General features: G+C 51.2%; 1 protein-coding gene across 2 annotated transcripts; it reads left to right on the top strand.

Moving 5' to 3' along the window:
* Window positions 1-815: 815 nt before the first annotated feature.
* ENDOU (endonuclease, poly(U) specific) lies at window positions 816-15112 on the top strand (the record flags this gene model as incomplete). 2 transcript variants are annotated; one of them, XM_082665544.1, is made up of 9 exons in its annotated part: window positions 816-870; window positions 7790-7861; window positions 8393-8527; window positions 9006-9177; window positions 9560-9759; window positions 12404-12517; window positions 13155-13261; window positions 13990-14132; window positions 14762-15112. In XM_082665544.1, 9 exons carry the CDS (start codon window positions 816-818, stop codon window positions 14880-14882), a joined length of 1119 nt encoding a protein of 372 aa, XP_082521670.1. In that variant the 3' UTR covers window positions 14883-15112. The 2 variants fall into 2 exon arrangements, with proteins under 2 accessions (XP_082521670.1, XP_082521671.1); XM_082665545.1 differs by lacking the exon at window positions 7790-7861.
* Between the last annotated feature and the right edge of the window lie 3657 nt (window positions 15113-18769).

Here is an 18769-nt window from a genome sequence, read left to right as displayed (position 1 = left end):
TCTCTGCTCCCAGACCTGGGAAGATGGGAGCCCTGAGAACCTTGTCTCTCTCTGGGGAGGGGTCCCTGGGGGAGAGGAGTGTAAGAGGGATGAAGAGAGGAGAGAAATGATGGTCCTTTGGCTGCCTTTAAGAGGCGTCATCAACCTGGAGCCTGGGAGAACCTGAAAGAGGTAAAACCTGAGATGCTGACTCAGTAAGAGGTAAAGGCCAATTTGCGTGACATTTCAAGGGTGATGTGGCTACGTGTGGCTTGATGTAGCAAGAACAGCACTTGTTTCTGACCTGTGCCTCCTAGATCACTCCTTCTGGAACCCCAAAGCTTGTTGAAGCACTTCCTGTTTGCCTAACACATAATGACCCTCTTACTATGTTCCTCATGCTGAGCACCTGGAATTCAAATATGGAGCCAGTTGAGGCCCTTGGAGGGTCAAGACCCTGGCTTGCAGGTGGGTGGATGTTTGAAAGGCATCACCCAAAGATGAGCTCATGAGTGCTCCCCCCGGCACTAGACCCAAGTTGCTGTGCCTGCTCGCATGACCTATTTTCTAGCTACAAACAGCTAGCATTCCTTGTTCTAAACATCTGGCATTGCCTGCCTGCTTAGTTCCCTTGCCTCTGGCTTCAAACGGCTGTTGGGCTAACCTACTCTCCACCTCCTTCCACCTGGAAGGACCTGGAGGCACCAGATCCACAGGTTCTGATGTCTTTAAAAGGATCAGCCTGGGCAGCAAGGCTCATTTGGGAGCTGTGATATTCACGTTGACTCTAGTGAAAGTCCAACGGCCAATCGCCTTTTGGCCTCCAACCGGACACCATGAAGGCCTGTGTTCCCCTGATAGTGGCCGTGCTCTGCGGCCTGGCCTGGGCTGGTAAGTCACTACTGGTGGGGATGGCAGGAGTCCTGCCGAGAGTTGGGGGACTTGGGAGAATGTGAGGGTAGTGAGAAGAGAGGGAGCCAGCTCTGTCCTAAAGCCATGGACACCTTAGACCAAGCCTGGTCTGAGGCAGGAGTTGCCTCTGGAGTGGATTGGGTTGTATGAAGGGAGCTGCAGAGCTGATGGACCGATGTCATGGAAGCCCCTTCTCGACGACTTGGAAGATGAGCCCCAAGCATCCCTTAGTCCAGTCTGACTTTTGATCTCACCAAGGTTTTGTTTTCTGGGGCCACTGTATAGCGTAAAGTTGGGCTGTGGCCGACTGGCTTTGAGTGGCCTGGTCGCCCTTGGTCACTTCCTCTGCTACCTGGGGGTAGGTGAGCTGTCTGCGTGGGACCTTTCCCTGGGTAAAGGCTTAGGAGGAGGGCAGGCTCCGGGGAAACTGGAAGAGCCCCTGACCAGGAGGCAGGTCATGTGGTCAGAGGAATCAGTCTTGTCCCGTGTTAGAGGACCTAAAGCAGAGAAGGGTCCTGGCCCCCAGGTACTAGCGATGCAGGGACAGGACCCGTGGCTAAGGATGGGAACATGTTCCTGTTCAGCAGCTGCAGATGCGGACGCTGATGTGTTAATTAGTGGTTACTGGGTGAGTAGGGAGAGTGCCAAGGGAGGGGGCTGGGCTGAGGGATGTGGGGGGAATCCTCAGCCCAAGGAGAAAGAATCCCACTCAGGTTTTTCCTACCTAGGACTGTCGTAAGGGTGAAATAAGATAATATACAAGAAGCCCCCTACATGGAGTGAGATCTCAATAAACTGGGTCTTTGGTTATGATTATAAAGATAAATACATATAAAATCATTTATAATATTTATAAGTATATTTAGAACATATTAATTCTAGTAATATAACAAGTATTTATTTATATAAAATAATTTATATAAACATAAAATTTACTCTTGGAATCATTTCCAGTCAGGTTGTGGATAAGGAGACCCCTAACAGGATTCCTAAGTGGAAAACGTTTGGAGGGGAAAGCCATTCCCAGGCCTCCCACGCTGGATGGGATCGTGTACCCCCTCTCCAGCACACATGGCAGAGAGCTGGGCCCGGGGTGGTGCAGAGCTCTCGATAGGGAGTGAGGGAGGGTGCGAGAGCCTCTAGCTTACTGTGAAGGAGTGGTGTGGGGTTGAGGCATTCCAGTCTCAGGAGAGGAGAGCAACTGGAGACATTTGATCCTTGGGGGACATCCCTGAGGGCAGAGGCCAAGGTGGCTTCGGAAGGGCAGATGGCGCCCTTGCCCCTGGGGCTGGTGGTCTGATCCTGCTATGGGACTGATGGGGAAGAGAGGGTCCAGTGGGTGATGCCTCCTTCTTTCCTGAAGTGGGAGGAAGAGGCTCGGTTCTTGTCTGTCCTATGCCAACATCTCAGAACTTAGATGCAAGAGTATGAATAGCACGGGAGCCAGTCTTAGGTCCCTGGTTGTTTCAAGTGAATTGAAGCAGGAATCTGGTCCTGGAAGTGAATCTACTTGGTTGGCTAGGTGTCCACGGAAACAGCCTCTGAGACCCCCAGAGAAGCACAGATGTAGGAGTCCCCAACCATCAGAGGGGCTGAGGGCTGGCATATAGGGACACCCAGGTTTGGGACCAAGTTTCTTGGCGGGCAGTGTGGTTAGGGACTGGGTGTTGAGGCATACTGAAGTGTTGGAGTGTACGGAGAAATTTAGCATTTCGTGTAGGGATGGGGGCTGGTGACAAGCTCTTCCCGGGGACTGAAGAGGGTACCTCTGTCCAGGAGAAGAAAGGCCAAGATGGAGTAAGGCAGAAAGAGAGTCAGAGAGATGGGGCAGAGGATTACTGGAGCGGCGATTCAGGCGCCTGGCTAGTGAGGGAGGCGCACACAGAGGGTTTGTATGAACGGGAGGTACTGGGTGGGATCGCTGGAGTGAGTAGTCAGGGTGACACTCTGACACTCACCTGAGTGTCCCCAGAGCAGCCCGGGGAGGTACGTATGAGGAGAAGTCCCTCCCAGTCCTAACCTCCCCCCTCAAGTCCCAAGGTCCTCTTGAAGGTGAGGTGTACAGGGAAGTGTGAAGGATCCCTGGCCTGGGATTCCTACTGGGGACAAAGTTCTTGAACAGAGATGAAAAAGTCCACTCAGCCAGGGCCAGTGGGGCGGCGCCCTCTTGAGCTCTACAGAGCTGACTATTGACTTGCAGCCCTTCTCGACTGGTGCCAGCTGCTGGAATGGGGTGAATTCCTTCCTTGGACTCTGCTGATCTGGCCCATTAAGAGCGTTGCCCTGATTTGTCTGAATTCTCTCCCTTTGGATTCTGGGTGTACTGCCAGGCTGACTGAGCAGGCAGCTGACACAGCCTTCCTACTGGGCTGAAAACTTCACCTTAAGGTCTTTGCATTTGGGTTCCACCAAGGGAGCATCATTTAAGATTCAGGGGGAGTTCCCCTAGGCTTGGAGGGACAAGTGGCCTTGGGCCTGGTCTCTTTTAGGGACAATCCACTGGCTCTGCCTTTCTGGCCACACTGGAAGCCCTTTACACAGTGTGAAGTTGCCTCAGGACCTGGGTTCATCTTGACGCCTCTTTGATGTAAAGAACACAGACCCATAGCGGAGATGTCAGCTAGAAACTGTCAGCAGCATCAACATGCTGACACCCCAGCCCGAGCGATGGCCCAGTTGAAACCCAGGGAGGGAGTCAGCTAGATTGAGTAGGTAGACAGGGAAGACTGCTCCAGCCAGTCTGGACACTTGCCACCTGGACGATGGGCATGAAATACTGACTCTTTATCTAACATCTAAGTGGCGCTACTGTGTGTCATGCGGTGTCCTAAGTGCTTTACAAAAATGAACTCATTTAATTCTTATGAATAGACTATGAGATGAGCTCCATTATTATCACACTTTTACAGAGAAGGAAACTGAGGCAAAGAAGGTCAAATGACTTGCCCAAGATCACATAGCTAGAAAGCAGAAGAACCAGAATCCTGGCCTCGAGCAGTTTGGTGCCAGAGTCCGGGTTCTTTGTCTCTCTGCTGTGCCACCCTCATTAGCACAGTATAAACCCTAATCCCAGAATGCAAACCAGTGACTAAACCCATATCTCTCTTCTCCACCTCCACCCCAATCCAGGCTAAATTTCGATGCTACACCTGTGTGGAATCACAACCAGGACCAAACCCCAAATCTAAGCTAAGGCAAAATTGGGATTATTTCTCCTCTCCTAGTCTTGACACATTCCTCAACCCTGCAGTTTTCAACCTATTCCCTTTCCTTACCCGAACAGCAACACAAAATTGTTATTTTACCAATAATTAACTCAAGCCCAAATCCTAACTTTAGCTCTTAATCTAAACCTAACCCACCCCAATCCGGGCCCCAGTTAGGTTTCAGTTTCTTCATTCATACAAATTCCAGCGTTAACTGTGACTCTGACTCTGATCTTGACATTCTCCGTAACCCACAGCCTGACCCTAAACCCAGTACCCACTAAATCCAAACCTCAGGAACCTCAAATGGAAACAAAGGCTCTGTTATCACCCTTAAAGCCCAGAGTGAAAGGAAAGAGCGCCCAGCCAGCTACCCCCTCCACTGTCTTTGCTGTGGCGGGCTTGTTATTTTAGGAGTGCTGGTGGGTTTGTACCATGTCTTTCAAAATTTCTTGTCTTATGCCCCTTGTGACCAAAAGCTGGCTTCTGCAAGCCATTTGGCTGGAGTAAGGGATGTGGTCTGTGGTTACATAACAGAACTTATTCCAAAGTCCAATTCTCACCCAAACCCACCTCATTCCCCACCCTGAGCTAAACTAACCCAAACTAGAAGAGACAGAAAGACGTGACACGGGGGGGGGATGAGGGTGCAGAGGAGACCAAACGAAGGGGAGGGAAGAACAGAGAAGCAGAAGACATCAAAGGGACACAGGATGAGAGACAGAGATCAGAGGGGAGAAGGCAGGTGGGATCACTGGAGCGAAGGTGACTCACCAGCCTCTATGTGACAGGTGAACGGTGGCCTCTGGGCCATGCCCAGCCCACAGACCTCTTTCTTCGGTCTGTCTGAATTTTTTAAAGTTGGAAAAGTTCACATAGAAATGAAGCCTTCTTTTGAAAAACTGGAGGCTCTGGCGACACTGAGCCTGCATCTCAACATGGCAACAATTGGCTGGAGCTGCTCGTGGCTGCCAGTTTCAGGCAGGGCATCGTTCCCAAGTTTTTCACCGTCCCCACCTCTTTCTACTGCCTTCCTGCTTCTTGACTCATTTGTGTCACAGGTCTAGCCCCGATTGGCACCTGACTCTGTGATCCTGGTCTCTATTATTAGTCAGTGGGTGGCAGGTGGTGGGTGGTGGGGACGAGGCTTATGCTGTGTATGGGAGGCTGTGCACGTACCTCTCCCCGGCAGCTAGCAATGACCTTCCCTGCCAGGTGGGGCTCCTGCCCCTCTCTGTGAACCCTTCTGCAGAGGGTGCCTTGATGAGGAGAGTAGGATCCCCATAGAGCTAAGTTTGTGACCTTTACTGCCCGTAGGCCAAATGGAGTCATGCGCATCTCGCTGTAATGGCCACCACTTGTCCTGGGTATTCTAGGATGTCTCCAACATAAAACCCCAACTTAAAATAAAGTAGATGTCGTTTACCTGGAATATCTGTCTGAACTACCAGGATTAATAATATCTGGAAAATTTAAGTAATTCCCCAAAAAAGCAAAAGAATGAAAATATCATGTTAGCATGCATTACATTACCAATTATCATTTTCAAAAGTAAAAAAGTAGTAGGGAACGTCCCCAACTTGCATGCCACCAGGAAGACCGCATGGCATCCGTAACTGACAATTCATACCACTCTTCCTATCGCGAGTGGACTGAGTGGTTGCACATCTCTGACCTGTCATTCCCAGGCCAGAGGTTAAATGGGACATGCATCGCCCTCAAAAGCCAGTTGTTCTTCTGCTACTCCAACTACACAGTTTAAAATTTGAAAAACTCGCTTTGAATAATTCCCTTGTTTGGATGCTTCCAATATTTTAGACTCCCAGATAAATGGTCTTCTGCTTTGTGACATGAAGCCTTGCTAACCGTGTGTCAAACCGTGTGTCCCATGGTAGGTAATGGCCAGCAAGACCACTGCATATGGTTGTGCAGGTTGCGCACTGCACAAGGGCCCCTGGTTGAGAAGGTGAGTTGGACCAAAGTTGAATTTGTATCCTTCTCGCTAAGCCATGTGTCTTGGTGCAGAGCTGTGTCTGCTGAGAAAGGCATACCTTTTCCTAATTTGCCCAAGAGTGGTTTCTGCTGGCCCAGCAATGTGCCCTCAGAGTTACTTCCACCCAAAAGAATGCTAAATCAATTTACACAAAAAACACCACAAATACTAGCAGCTCTGCTCATCAGGCCCAGGCAGGGAAACCCAGGCCCAGAGCTCAGTGCCAGAATCAGAGCCAACCCCCCTTCTTTTTTTAAAAAATTAATTTTTATTGGAGTATAGTTGATTTACAATGTTGTGTTGGTTTCTGCTGTGCAGTAAAGTGAATCAGTTATACATATACATACATCCGCTCTTTTTTAGATTCTATTCCCCTATAGGTCATTACAGAGTACTGAGTAGAGTTCCCTGTGCTATACAGTAGGCTCTTATTAGTTATCTATTTTATATATAGTAGTTGTATATGTCAATCCCAATCTCCCAATTTATCCCTTCTCCCCTTCCCCCTCGGTAACCATAAGTTTGTTTTCTACAAGCCGACCCCTTTCTGCTGCCCTGTGCCCCATGTAGCAGACACAGGGAGGCCTGTGCACCTCGGACAATCAGGCTGGCATTTCAAGATAGAGACGATACTCAGCCTAGCAGCCGTTTCATCACCGTCTCTGATGTGCAATTCAGAATCCTTTTCCCACAGAAAAAATATCATCAATGGCGATTGAGGCTCTAGATCAGCTCACAAAGGTCTATTTAGCATAAACGGTGGCTGAGTTAAGAACCCTGTGGACTGTCAGCACTTAAAACACAGCCTGGCAGAAAGCAAGTGATCAGGAGATGTTTGTTGACTGAATGAATAACCTGCCCCACGGTTCTGATGGTAAGAACAAGATACTATCTGGTGACCGCGCTGACAGATTCTGAAGCACTTTGTAATAGTGTTGGGTTTTGGGGGGAGTGGTGTAGGGGTAGAATTTATTCCCCTCCGTGATGAGAGAGGAGCTCAGAGTCCCCAGCAACATTCATTCCCTCATCTTCCTCCCCAGCCCTGCTCCACCCTTCTCTGCCCAGAGCCAAGGTTGCAGTTACTCAGCTTGCAGGCAAGGGAATGGGCCAGCAATAGGAATGTGCTTTTCTGAATGCGCCTAAAGATTCCCAAATGCAGCCTTTTTGGCCATTGCCAAGTGTAATTGCGAAGAAAGAAGGGAATCTGGTATCTCAGGAAACAGTTCTTATTCCATGAGGCCTGGGAGGAGTTCACCCTTGACTCTGGGAGTTATTACAGGTAAGCGATGTTCCTAAGTGAGGGTCTTGTCATTTGGAGAGTTCAAGCCTATCCACCTATCAATTTACATTAAATAAAAGTCATCCCAACCTCAGAGTTTTCAGCCCAGAAGAGACCACCTCCTGCCCACCACCTCCCCTTTCTACAGATGAGCACACTGGGTACCAGAAGGGTGAATGGCGAGGAGGGTTGTCGCCTGGGGATGTTGTTTCACTTCTGTGAACAGTTTTCAATCTCCCTGTCTTACACTTTCAGATTTTCTCCTCCTTCACCTGGTACTTGCTCAACGTACCCTCGCCCCTGTTTTGTATTTTCTTCCACTGCACATGCTTGTCCCCGAAGCCAGGAGGACTGAGAATCAGTGATAAAGAGGAGGGGCCCCTTGGGGAGGTTTGGTGACTTTACTTCTCTGACCTACAGCTGATGAGGACCTCAACGAGCCTGAGCCATTCCTGGAGCTGGAAGAAGAGATGGAGGGGGCCCCGGCTAGTGGTGAGTCTGCCTCCCCAGAGGGGGGCCTTCGGGATAAAGATGAGGGACATGAGAGGATGAGGAGGAGGGGGCAGCCACGTGAGTGGCCACAGGCCCAGGCCAAAGCCAGATGGGACCCCTAATCCAGCACCTAGAGGTGGTGAGAGCAGCTCGCTGGACTCCTGGGGTCTGGGAGGGAGGAAGCCCCAGGGCCTCAGTGACCTGGGGTGTAGGCAGGAAAGAGTCCGAGGCCTGCTGAGAGGGACAGGGAAGGGGAAGAGATTTTATTTTTAGAGAGGGAAGATTATAAAAACAACAGGCCAGAAAGTAGAGTTCGGCACCAGAAAGGACTTCCTGACTGTGAAGGGTGTGCACCAATTAGGCTTGTTTGTTTTCCTTCCCTGGAGTTCTTTAATAGGAAGCATCAGGAAAGCAAGGCTGGGGGGCGGGGCACGGGGTGGGGTGGGGTTCATGCAGTGGGCACGGCCTGGCTGCTGCGGGGAGCGACCCCTAGAGGTCAGCCCAGGACACACCTCCCCTCTGTCCTCTCAGACTTGTACTCGGCACCCAACTCCTGCCGGGGCCGCTGCCTGGAAGCCTTCGACAAGCACCACCTATGCCACTGCAACGCCCGCTGCCCAAAGTTTGGAAACTGCTGCGAGGATTTCAAGAGCCTGTGTGGCCGTGGTCAGTCTCCTGCTCCCTTTAGCATAGCCCCAGAGGCAGAGGAACTCTCTAGAGCAATAGCTCTCCGGGTGTGGTCCCTGGACCAGTACCATGAGCATCATCTGGGAATTTATTAGAAATGGAAACTCTAGGGCTCACCCCGGACCCATTGAATCAGAAACTCTGGAGGAGGGGCCCACTACTCTGTTTTCACAAGCCCTCCAGGCAATTCTGATGCGTGCCAAAGTACGAGAAATTTCCTAGGGGCAGGGGGCAGTGTGGCTATTTCATGGACATTCTGTGGGCAAGGCCATGTGCTGAACTTAAGGATCCTTTAGGCCGCTAGGCCCCTGCCCTACAATCACTAGGGCGCCTTATTGCAGCCCCTCTCCCCCGCTGCGGGCTTCTGGAAGGTGCCCAGGAGGGGATGCACACAGACAGCTGCTTGCCCCCTGGCCTCCCTCGGGCTCTGAAACACCCCTCCCCCAATTCCTCCCAGAGGGTTTCTCCCACACCAGCGATGCCATAACGAAGGGGGAAACGCAGAGCATCTCTGAGAAGATCTATAGGGCAGATACCAACAAAGCCCAGGAGGAAGACATTGTTCTCAATCGCCAAAAGTGCATTTCGCCCTCGGAGGCCAGAGACCAAGTAGACCGCTGCCCAGAGCCGTGAGTTCCCTTCAGGCCTCTTCCTGCAGTCTCTCCCCCAGCTTTGCTCGCTTTGGTGCCTCAGCTCTTTTCTCCTCAAGGCAGGCAGGACCAAAGGGAGAGGGAAAAAATAGGTCTCCAGAGACAGATAAAGCCATCTGAGGACCTGTGGGGATCCATTTGGGAGGGTTTCTGGGACTGGCTGGGCTGAGAATAGAACTGACCTTCCAAGAGATGAAGTGGAAGAAAAGAGGGACCTCATGCGTTGTCCCCAAGAGTATGTGAAGTCCCCACTCTGCCTCTGAACCCAACCCTCTCATGCCCGCCCCTGCACCTGGAAGTTCTGGAGGGGTTTCTGCTCCGCGTGCAGGCCTCTCACTGGGCCTCCCTCTACCTGCCCCAGGCTCTTCACGTATGTCAATGAGAAGCTCTTCTCCAAGCCGACCTACGCCGCCTTCATCAACCTCCTCGACAACTACCAGCGGGCTGTGGGCCGCGGGGAGCACTTCACAGCCCAGCAGCTGGCTGAGCAGGACACCTTCCTCAGCGAGGTTATGAAGACGGCCGTCATGAAGGAACTCCACGGCTTCCTCCACCAGCAGAGTGAGTGACGCCGTGAGGCCTCCCCCAGGCCCCGAGAGAGAGGGAGGCCCTGCTGAGGATGCGGTGTGCCCACAGCGGGCCAGGCACCCCTGGGGGCTCCACGGCGGGCAGGTTAAGAGAGCAGGTGGGGACTAGGTGGAGGCCAGTGGACCTCTGGGAGGGGACAGAGAGGGGCCTAGAAGAGACCACAGACCCAAGCAGGAGCTGAAAAATCCTCTGTCCGGCTTCAAAGTCAGCCCATCTTTTGACCTAATCTTAGCAGCCTGGTTTGCCCCCCACTTGCTGCTTCGGTCTCAGGGTTCTCCGCAGGCCGTGAGTCACCCAGCTCCCGCTCAGCCCCCAGGGCACTCCTCTGCCACCTGAGTTGATCCCGGACTCAGCACCGCTTTGCAGGCACGTAGGGTCCCTGCCCCCGCTCCCTCATCGGGCACTAAGTCCAGGAAGGAGGCCGGCCCATTCCACATTTTTGCTGGGGACACAGCAACAGAAAATCAACAAAGGTTCAGAGGGGGACGTGATACTGGGAAGGGTTCTGGTTGGAGAGACTCCAGATACAGATACATGTGAATCAGACCAAAAAAGGTTTGGGCCGCAGGACTTCTTGGCATGCGGTGTGTTTGTTGGTGTCCTCCAGATTCCTTTCCTGAACTCCGTGCAGCTGGGCCTTGCCTGGGGGTGGCTCCGTCCTGGTCATCCCTTGCTGGCCGTGGGATCGCCTCTGCTCGGAGCCGTTGCATTCCATCCTCCGGTAGCCCCGTTAAGAGTTAGTAACACTGTTTTTAGGTAAAGCCGGTGACACACAAGCAAGCCCCGTGAAGAGGGCGCGATCCTGCACTGCCCCCTGGTGTTCTCCTTGTAGTAAACACAGGAGAGGATCTTGGAGGTCGAGACTGAGCCCTAGTCCAGGCTGTTCCACTACCCACCCGGTCTGCGCCTCTCTCCCTGTCCAAATCCCACTTATCCTTAAAGTTCTAGCTCACATTCCACCTCATTTATGAAGCTGCACTTGCTGCAGCTCACAGCTGGCTTTCGGAGTCTCTTCAGAGGTCAAGGGTTTGGAGTGTGTCCTAAAATAGCCTTGGGCCAGAGAGACTTGGTTTCACTTGCTAATGACGCAAGGGATCCTGGGCCGTTTGACCCTCAGACCCCAACTGAGCCTTGTCTGTGCAATGCGGTCTTGGGGGATTCATGCATGTAAAACACTCAGTGGAAAGCCTGGCACCCGGTAAGCTGTAGCCATTCAGATTGCGAAGGCGTTCTCTATTATATCGTGTGTTCTTAGTCTTGTTTTCCAACTGCGTGGTTTTAAAAAACTGTTTATTGTATTTTATTTTTATTTTTGGCTGCGTGGGGTCTTAGTTGCGGCACGCTTTCTCTTCGTTGAGGTGCGCGGGCTTCTCTCTAGTTGTGGCGTGTGGGCTCAGTAGTTGCGGTGCGTGGGCTCTCTAGTTGTGGCACGCAGGCTCAGTAGCTGCCCCTCGGCATGTGGGATCTTAGTTCCCTGACCGGGGATCGAAACCCCATCCCCTGCACTGGAAGGCGGATTCTTAACCACTGGACCACCCAACTGTGTTTTAAGTCCTTGAAAGGAGGGAATATGCCTGATATCTCTTTAGCGTCCTCTACACACAATTCTGGGCAGTGAACCGTCGATAGTTGCTAGCTCTCTAATTCAGATCTCCAGCCCTGACATTTCCCTGCCTGTCTAACTGGCATCTACTCAGAACTTAGGGTAAAGAGAACTCACGGTTCCTGCCTCTTCCTCCAGACCTGCTCCTTCCTCATCTTCCCCATCTCATAAATGACCCCATACTTCATCCAGTTGCTCAGGCCCAAAGCCCAGGGGTTATATTTGATTCTTCTCTTTACCTCCCCACTCCCCACCTCCATTTCCTCCACCAGGAACGCCTGGTAACAACCTGACATGAAGAATCTATGTGAGGATTGAAAGCACTCAAACAGTGCCAGGTACACAGAACAGACTCAGTAAATCGAAACTATTTTTCTTATTGTTAAGGTTTGACTGAGCTCCAACCTTCTTTGCATGGGCTGGCAGCTGCCTGCCTCTCAGACCTCCTCTCCTACCACTCTCCCTTCCTGCTGGCTGTGCTCCAGCTACATGGGCCCTCAGCTCTCTAAACACCGGGGTGTCCTGGAGCCTTTGCACTTGCTGCTCCTTCTACGTGGAAGGCTCTTTCCCCCAGGTCTTTGCATGGCTGACTCCTTACCCTTCAGGTCTCTGATCAGTGCTACCTTCTCAGAGAGGCCTTTCTAGAAAAGCTCCCACCCGAACCCCACCTCCAGGCATCATGGGACAATCTGCTTTATTTTCTTCATAGCACTTATGTGAAATCATACCGTTTATTGTTTGTTTATTATCTGTCTCCTCTACCGGAATATAAACTATAAAGACAGGAATCTTGTCCTTGTGATTCCCTGATGAATCCTCAGACTTTAGACCTGGGCCTGGCACAGAACAGGCGCCCCATAGAATCTATGGCATAGATAACTGCTGAGCGAACAACCGACTATGTTGGCGGAACCCACCTGTCTCTTGTCACGCTGGAGCAGGTGGCCCTTCCTTGCTTTCCAGGATCTGGCCCTGCCTTCCCCTCTCCTCAGTCCTCTGTGTTCCTCTCCCCAGACCGCTACAGCACAGAACAGGAGTTCGTCAACGACTTGAAAAACATGTGGTTTGGGCTGTATTCAAGAGGCAAAGAAGACGGGGACTCAGGCGGCTTTGAACATGTCTTCTTAGGTGGGATTACTCTGCTTGGGAAGAAAGAGTTGGAGGGATGAAGAGAGATGCTTCCCTCAGGCACAGGGCAGCATCAGCACCGATGAATCAGTAGTCGAGCCAGCTCGCAGGGCAGGGCACGTCTGCTCCCTGGCCAAGAGGGAGGGGACTGAGGGGCCATGTTTGAGGGCCAGTTTCTTCTGGAGTATCAGAGAGAGAAAGAAGCCCAGACACCGGGGCTCCCAAGGTGCACACGTAAGAAGAGAGACGTGTTTGAGGCCCTGGCTGTCTACCTCTCAATGGTCCTCTGCTTCCAGGGCTTGGTCAGCAGTTTCCTAAGGAGGCCCCATTGCCCCAGCGTAAGGCTCCCACCAAGTCTGGCTTGCTCCTAGGGAAATGGCTAGAGGAGTATCTCAGAATGGCCCAGCGTCAGTGGGGAGAAGGAACTCTCCCAAGGGCTTCAGCTGAAATGGGAGTTGTGTGTGTGTGTGTGTGTGTAGCTTTCTGAGGTGAGAGTTAGGGGCGTGAGGGACTCTGGGAAGTTGGGGTGGACATTCTAGGAATAAGAGACTGGAGAAGGGGTACAGCCTTGGCACGGGAGTGGGGAAAGAGGTCGGAGGGGAGGCCCAGATCACCCACCTTGATCTGTTTATTACAGGTGAAGTCAAAAAAGGCAAGGTCTCTGGCTTCCATAACTGGATCCACTTCTACATGCAGGAGAAGGAGGGCCTGGTTGACTATTACAGTCACATCTGTGACGGGCCCGTGAGTACTGAGTGCTGACCCCGTGGGCTGGAAAAGCGCCGTCAGTACCCAGACATCCTGTCCTCGTTCTGAATTCCAAACAGGCAGACTTGTCTCCCACCCTGACCCTCTTGGCAGTCTAACGGGGATCGTGAATAGGACTTCCCCATTTGCTGGAAAGAGGGTTTAGCCAGCCAGGACGCTTCCAAACAGTGAAGGCTCCCGAGCTGCAGGGGGCAGGGGGCAGAGGGCGTCCTCTCTGGATGGGAGAGTGTGGGCAGGGGAGAATCCTTAGAGGGGAAAACCAAAGACCTGAATTTCCTTAGAATGTGGTGTCAGCTGAAGTTTCAGTCTGGCTAGTCTGAGTTAAACTTCTTATATTTTTATAAAAAAAAAGAACCCTTTGCTGCCCTGAGCCTGGAAATAATTTGGGGGCAATAAGCTGTCCTTCTCTTCCACATGTGAGGGCCACAGGAAACGGTTATGTCCCTGCTCCCCTGGCATCGGGCACATGGATGCTGACTGTGGCCTTTCTGGGAGATGCGAGCTGGCGGCTCCAGAGAGAGGGTGTGCGCAGGACTCAGATACCCTAGCAGGGAAGACTGCATCGTCTGTCGATTTAAAGAATCCAGTCTCCCCAGGGAGCTCACACAGACCCCCACGGGCCCTCGACAAATCCTAGCCAACCCTCCGTGCGACTCTGCACTGTGGCACTCAGCAGACCCCCTTTACCGCCCTTCTCTCCGCAGGGGGATTCTTACCCCAGGGTGCTGGCCTTGCAGTTCAGCTGGGACGGCTACTACAAGGAAATGGGTTCAGCTTTCATCGGCAGCAGCCCCGAGTTTGAGTTTGCCCTTTACTCCCTGTGCTTCATCGCCAGGCCAGGCAAAGTGTAAGTCCTGGTGGCTCAGGAGGGCTTGGACAAATCACTGTTCTGGGCCTCGGTTTTCTGTCTTGGAACGTGAAGCAGTTGATCAGATCAGTCGTGTAGCTGCCAACCTTCACCCCAGCAGCAGAACCACATCCCCTCCCTCCTCCAAGTGCAATCGTATGCAGGAGCTTAATATACAAAACAGTTAGAAATGGAGTTGCCCTGGGGCTGCAAGCCTCTCTGTTTGGCCCCTGAGGCTGTTTGGGGGAACGCTGGAGCCCCAGAGAGTACAGTTAGAAACCACTGGCCCTCATCTTCTCTAACATTTGAGGACTCTGGGCCCAACCACTTCTGAAACCCTAAGCGGACATTTCATTTCTGGAGGTCGCAGCTCTAGAGTTGGATTTGAGAATATTCCTGTAGGACAGATGAGAAGCAGTATTCTCTAAGAAGACAGAAAAGAAGACAGAGTTTAAGAGGGCCCTCTGCACGTGGGGAGCCAGAGGCAGACGCTGAAGCGAGCTGTGGCAGCTCCCTTAGAGGCTAAGACAGGGTGGAGCCCTTCCGCGCGGGCTGAACTTCATCCTTCCAGCTTGGGGACGGAGGTGGAGTGAAGCAGGTCCTTATGATTTGCTGATTTTTCCCCACAGGTGCCAGTTAAGCCTGGGTGGACATCCCTTGGCCATCCAGACCTATACCTGGGACAAGTCAACCTACGGAAATGGCAAGAAGTACATCGCCACAGCCTACGTGGTGTCTCCTACCCAATAGAGCTTCGAGCTAGAAAGGGGCGTGAGGGCAGTGAGAGCTCTTGTCGGACTGAGATGCTATTTGCTCTGCGCTGGAGGGGGAGGGAATGGAGGAGACTGGGAGGGACTCCCCAATCCAGAAATGCCCATATGAGAAAGAGAGAAAATGATACAAATTAGAGAAACAGTCACATCTTTGTCCTCCAGCATTTTGGAAACAGAAGGTGGGGACCCTCAATAGCTCTTTGCCCTGCTGGGAGGTGGGACCCTGAATAAGTCCTTGAGGTCTCCAGGCCTCATGTTTCCTTTTAATGCAAAGGGAAGGGGTTTGCCCCATTTCCTCTTTTGGGGGTTGGTGAGAAGGCAAACCTGATGACATTCTTACTGTGAAGATGTTTTCAATTGTTCTTAGGAAGAATGGCTGAGAGAAATTCAAGGTTACTCTAATGGCTGTTATGGTACACAGCTCTGCAAACTGTAATCACCCCCATACTGGGGCCTCAAATAAAACAGGCTATGGAGATCAAGGGTGGGTATTTGGTCTTTTCTAGGGTGAGATCCTCTCAGAACAGGGTCCGCGAGAGGGTAACGGCTGATGCAGCGAGTAGGCTGGAGCGGCAGTGGACTCCTCCAGGCCCGATTTTTTTGTAGTCAGCTAGGTAACTGCAACAAGAAGCTTCCTAACTGTGGGTATTTTGTGCAGTTACAGAGCTGTATTTTGATTCCAAATAGTTTGTAAAAGAGTTCCCCTCCTAGGCGGAAGATTTTGCATCAGAAGAAGAAAGGAACCTAGAGCTTGGTGTCACTAACGTAATTATTTTAAGTCTAACTCAGCAGCCATAATTTGCATAAGCTCTTAGAATGGAAGACAGGGAGACTGGGGCTCCCTGTTTCACTCAGTTATGCATCTCTCCCCTAATCACATTGGGAACCAGATGCTGTCCCACAGGGCAAGGCTTGAACTATGCTGTAGAGTCTTGAGTCTCAAGTCATTTCAGAAAACTTGAAATGTGTCTCTTCTTTGCATATGGTCCCCCTCAACTGTCTGTCTCCCAGCCTTTTCTGTGGAGCAGGGCTGGGAGTGATGCTTCTGGCTTTAGTGACTCTTTGGGATGACCTGGGGGATGTGGTATCTTGGTAAAGTTCCTGACTCACCTAAGTCTCTCTAGCTAAGACCGGTGGAGAATTCACCTGGTGGACTTGTAATGTGAAGGGCGGAAGGAGAGCCCTTCCCGCTTCTGGTTCCGCATATAATTGAGCCTGGAAGTCACCATTCCATCCTAACAACAAGTAAAAACTGAACAGAGTGAAAAACCAACGATTCTTCTTGGATCTGTAAGACAGGGGAGAACACAGGCAAACTGCTGCCCTCGGACTGGAAAGACAGGTGAATGTAGGAAGACACAGAAACCAGGGCTGTGGTTCAAAAACCTGAACTGTAATCGATAACTGCTGGAGGTTCAGTGCAGTTGGCTCTGAGCGTTAAAAACTCCAGGGGACCCAGTCACAGGGCGCCTGCACAATGCTGTGAAATGTACCTCCAGGAGCTCCCATCATAAACGTGTGAGAAAAATCCCCTCAGCCTTCCCGCACCGGTGTGAGAAAAGAAACCATTTTGAAATACTCCAGAGCATTCTGTCCTTCTTAACAAAGTCTGCCCTGAGGGGAAGCTAGTTCACCAGAGCCTAAGCTGCTGGGGTATTGTCAGAGCCTAACTGACAGGTAGGGAGAGACCCAACTCTAGCCTTCCAAGTGGGAGAAGAGAAATTACCCAACTCCAGCCCCCTTCCATCCATCCTCTCCGCACAAGCGGGGAGAAACACTTGTGAAATTCACAGTACAGAGGCATAGGCTGACTGAAGGACAGACCTACAGAGGACTACAGAATGCCTTCCCTCCCCTCACACCTCACCACCACATTACTAAAGGCCTATTTACAGCACTTTCTTTTACTGGTACATTGTGTCTGGCTATCAAGAAAAAACTGTTACCCCAAAACGGGGTTCCCCTTTTGTTGGGTGTCGAGCCAAAAGACAACCAGGCCAAAGATAGGGAGGAAGAAGGATTTCTCACTTGCAGCCACAGTAAGGAGAACACTGGGGATCTTTCCCAAAGCAGTGTCACCCCAAACAGCAAAACTGGGGAAGTGTTAAGCTAAGGGCCCCTGCATGTTCATGGAGGGGCTTGGGCTGTCTGACAGAGTCCAAGCTTTAGTTGAGGGTCAGAAAAGGTCAACAACATCACCCCTCAGTTTCCAGCTGATGTGGTGGTTGAGCTCTTCAGGCTAATCTTTCTTTTTTGTGTGTGCGTTACGCGGGCCTCTCACTGTTGTGGCCTCTCCCTTTGCGGAGCACAGGCTCCGGACGCGCAGGCTCAGTGGCCATGGCTCACGGGCCCAGCCGCTCCGCGGCATGTGGGATCTTCCCGGACCGGGGCACGAACCTGTGTCCCCTGCATCGGCAGGCAGACTCTCAACCACTGTGCCACCAGGGAAGCCCCCAGGTTAATCTTTACTACTGAAACAGAACGGGGAGTTTTTACCACTGATCTTTGCTATCTTTTTTTTTTTTTCCTGATCTTTGCTATTGTTACTTCTCTTGCCTGATAACAGTCCTTTGTTTCTGCATTCTTTTGTTCCCTTAAGATCATTAAATACTCAGACCTGTTCAAGGGCAAGCACTGTGGCCAGGCTTAGATTACAGAATGGCTTAGGCCCCAAATGGCTTCTCTTCTGTCAAGAAAGCCATGCCTGGTTCTCTTTCTCTGGGGACTCCCTACCCTCTCTGCTTGCATAACGAAAGGCAAAAAACACAATTTGAAGAGATAGAGCAAATAATCAGAACCAGACATGGCAAGAATGTTGTAATTATCATACTAGGGATTTAAAACAACTATGATTCATATGCTAAGGGCTTTAAGGGATAAAGTAGATAGCATGCAAGAACAGATGGGCAATGTAAGCAAAGAGATGGATGTTCTAAGAAACAATTACTGGGCTGCACCCCACAGGCCTGCAAGCCCTGTACTTGCCCAGCCTGCAGGCTGAGGAAAGAGCCCAGGATCGAGGACAGAGACATCAATGGCTTAGTGGATAGGGGGATCTTACATGCCTGAAGCAAGGTCCTGGAGCAACACCCTGCTCTGTGCAGCAGGTGGCAGGCAGCAGTATTCACTACCATGGGGGTGGGTGGGTAGAGGAGAGCGAGGTTACCGGTGATAGAGGGAATTGACCTCAGCACGCCCCTCACTGCCCCTCTATGGTGGCAACACTAGTATGATGGTGAAACTATCATAGTGGAGACATTGTGATCTAAAGGTTAGAACAATCCCTTGCTGGAACCTGGGGCAAGTAGCAGACATTTACTGATTAGGCTATATGATTAAGAGGGAAGGTCAGTCATGTGAGTAGGGTGTAGGTAAGGCAGGGACTGGTTGAACAGGGATGTACAGAGAGCAAGAGAACAGCCATCTTGGGTGGCCTGATCATACAACAATCAAAAAGAAATGCTAGAGATAAAAAACCCTGTAATAGAAATGAAGAATACCTTTGATGGGCTTATTAGTAGACTGGACTGCTGAGGAAAGAATCTCTGTACCTGAGGATAGTTCGATAGGTACAGAAAAACCAAAAGGCAAAGAGAACAAAGACTAAGAAAAACAGAACATTCCAAGTACTGTGGGACAACAACAAAAGGTGTAACATATACATAATGGGAATACCGGGAGAAGAAGGAGCAAAAGGAACAGAAGAGATATATATTTTTTATTTTTATTTTTTTAGAAGGACATTTATTTATTTATTTATTTATGGCTGCATTGGGTCTTCGTTGCTGTGCGCGTGGGCTTTCTCTAGTTGCGTTGAGCGGGGGCTACTCTTTGTCACGGTGCGGGGGCTTCTTGTTGCGGTGG

The sequence above is a fragment of the Grampus griseus genome, assembly GCF_964374135.1.
Source record: "Grampus griseus genome assembly, chromosome: 11".
Lineage (NCBI taxonomy): Eukaryota > Metazoa > Chordata > Mammalia > Artiodactyla > Delphinidae > Grampus > Grampus griseus.
This window is presented reverse-complemented; position numbering and strand designations above follow the sequence as displayed.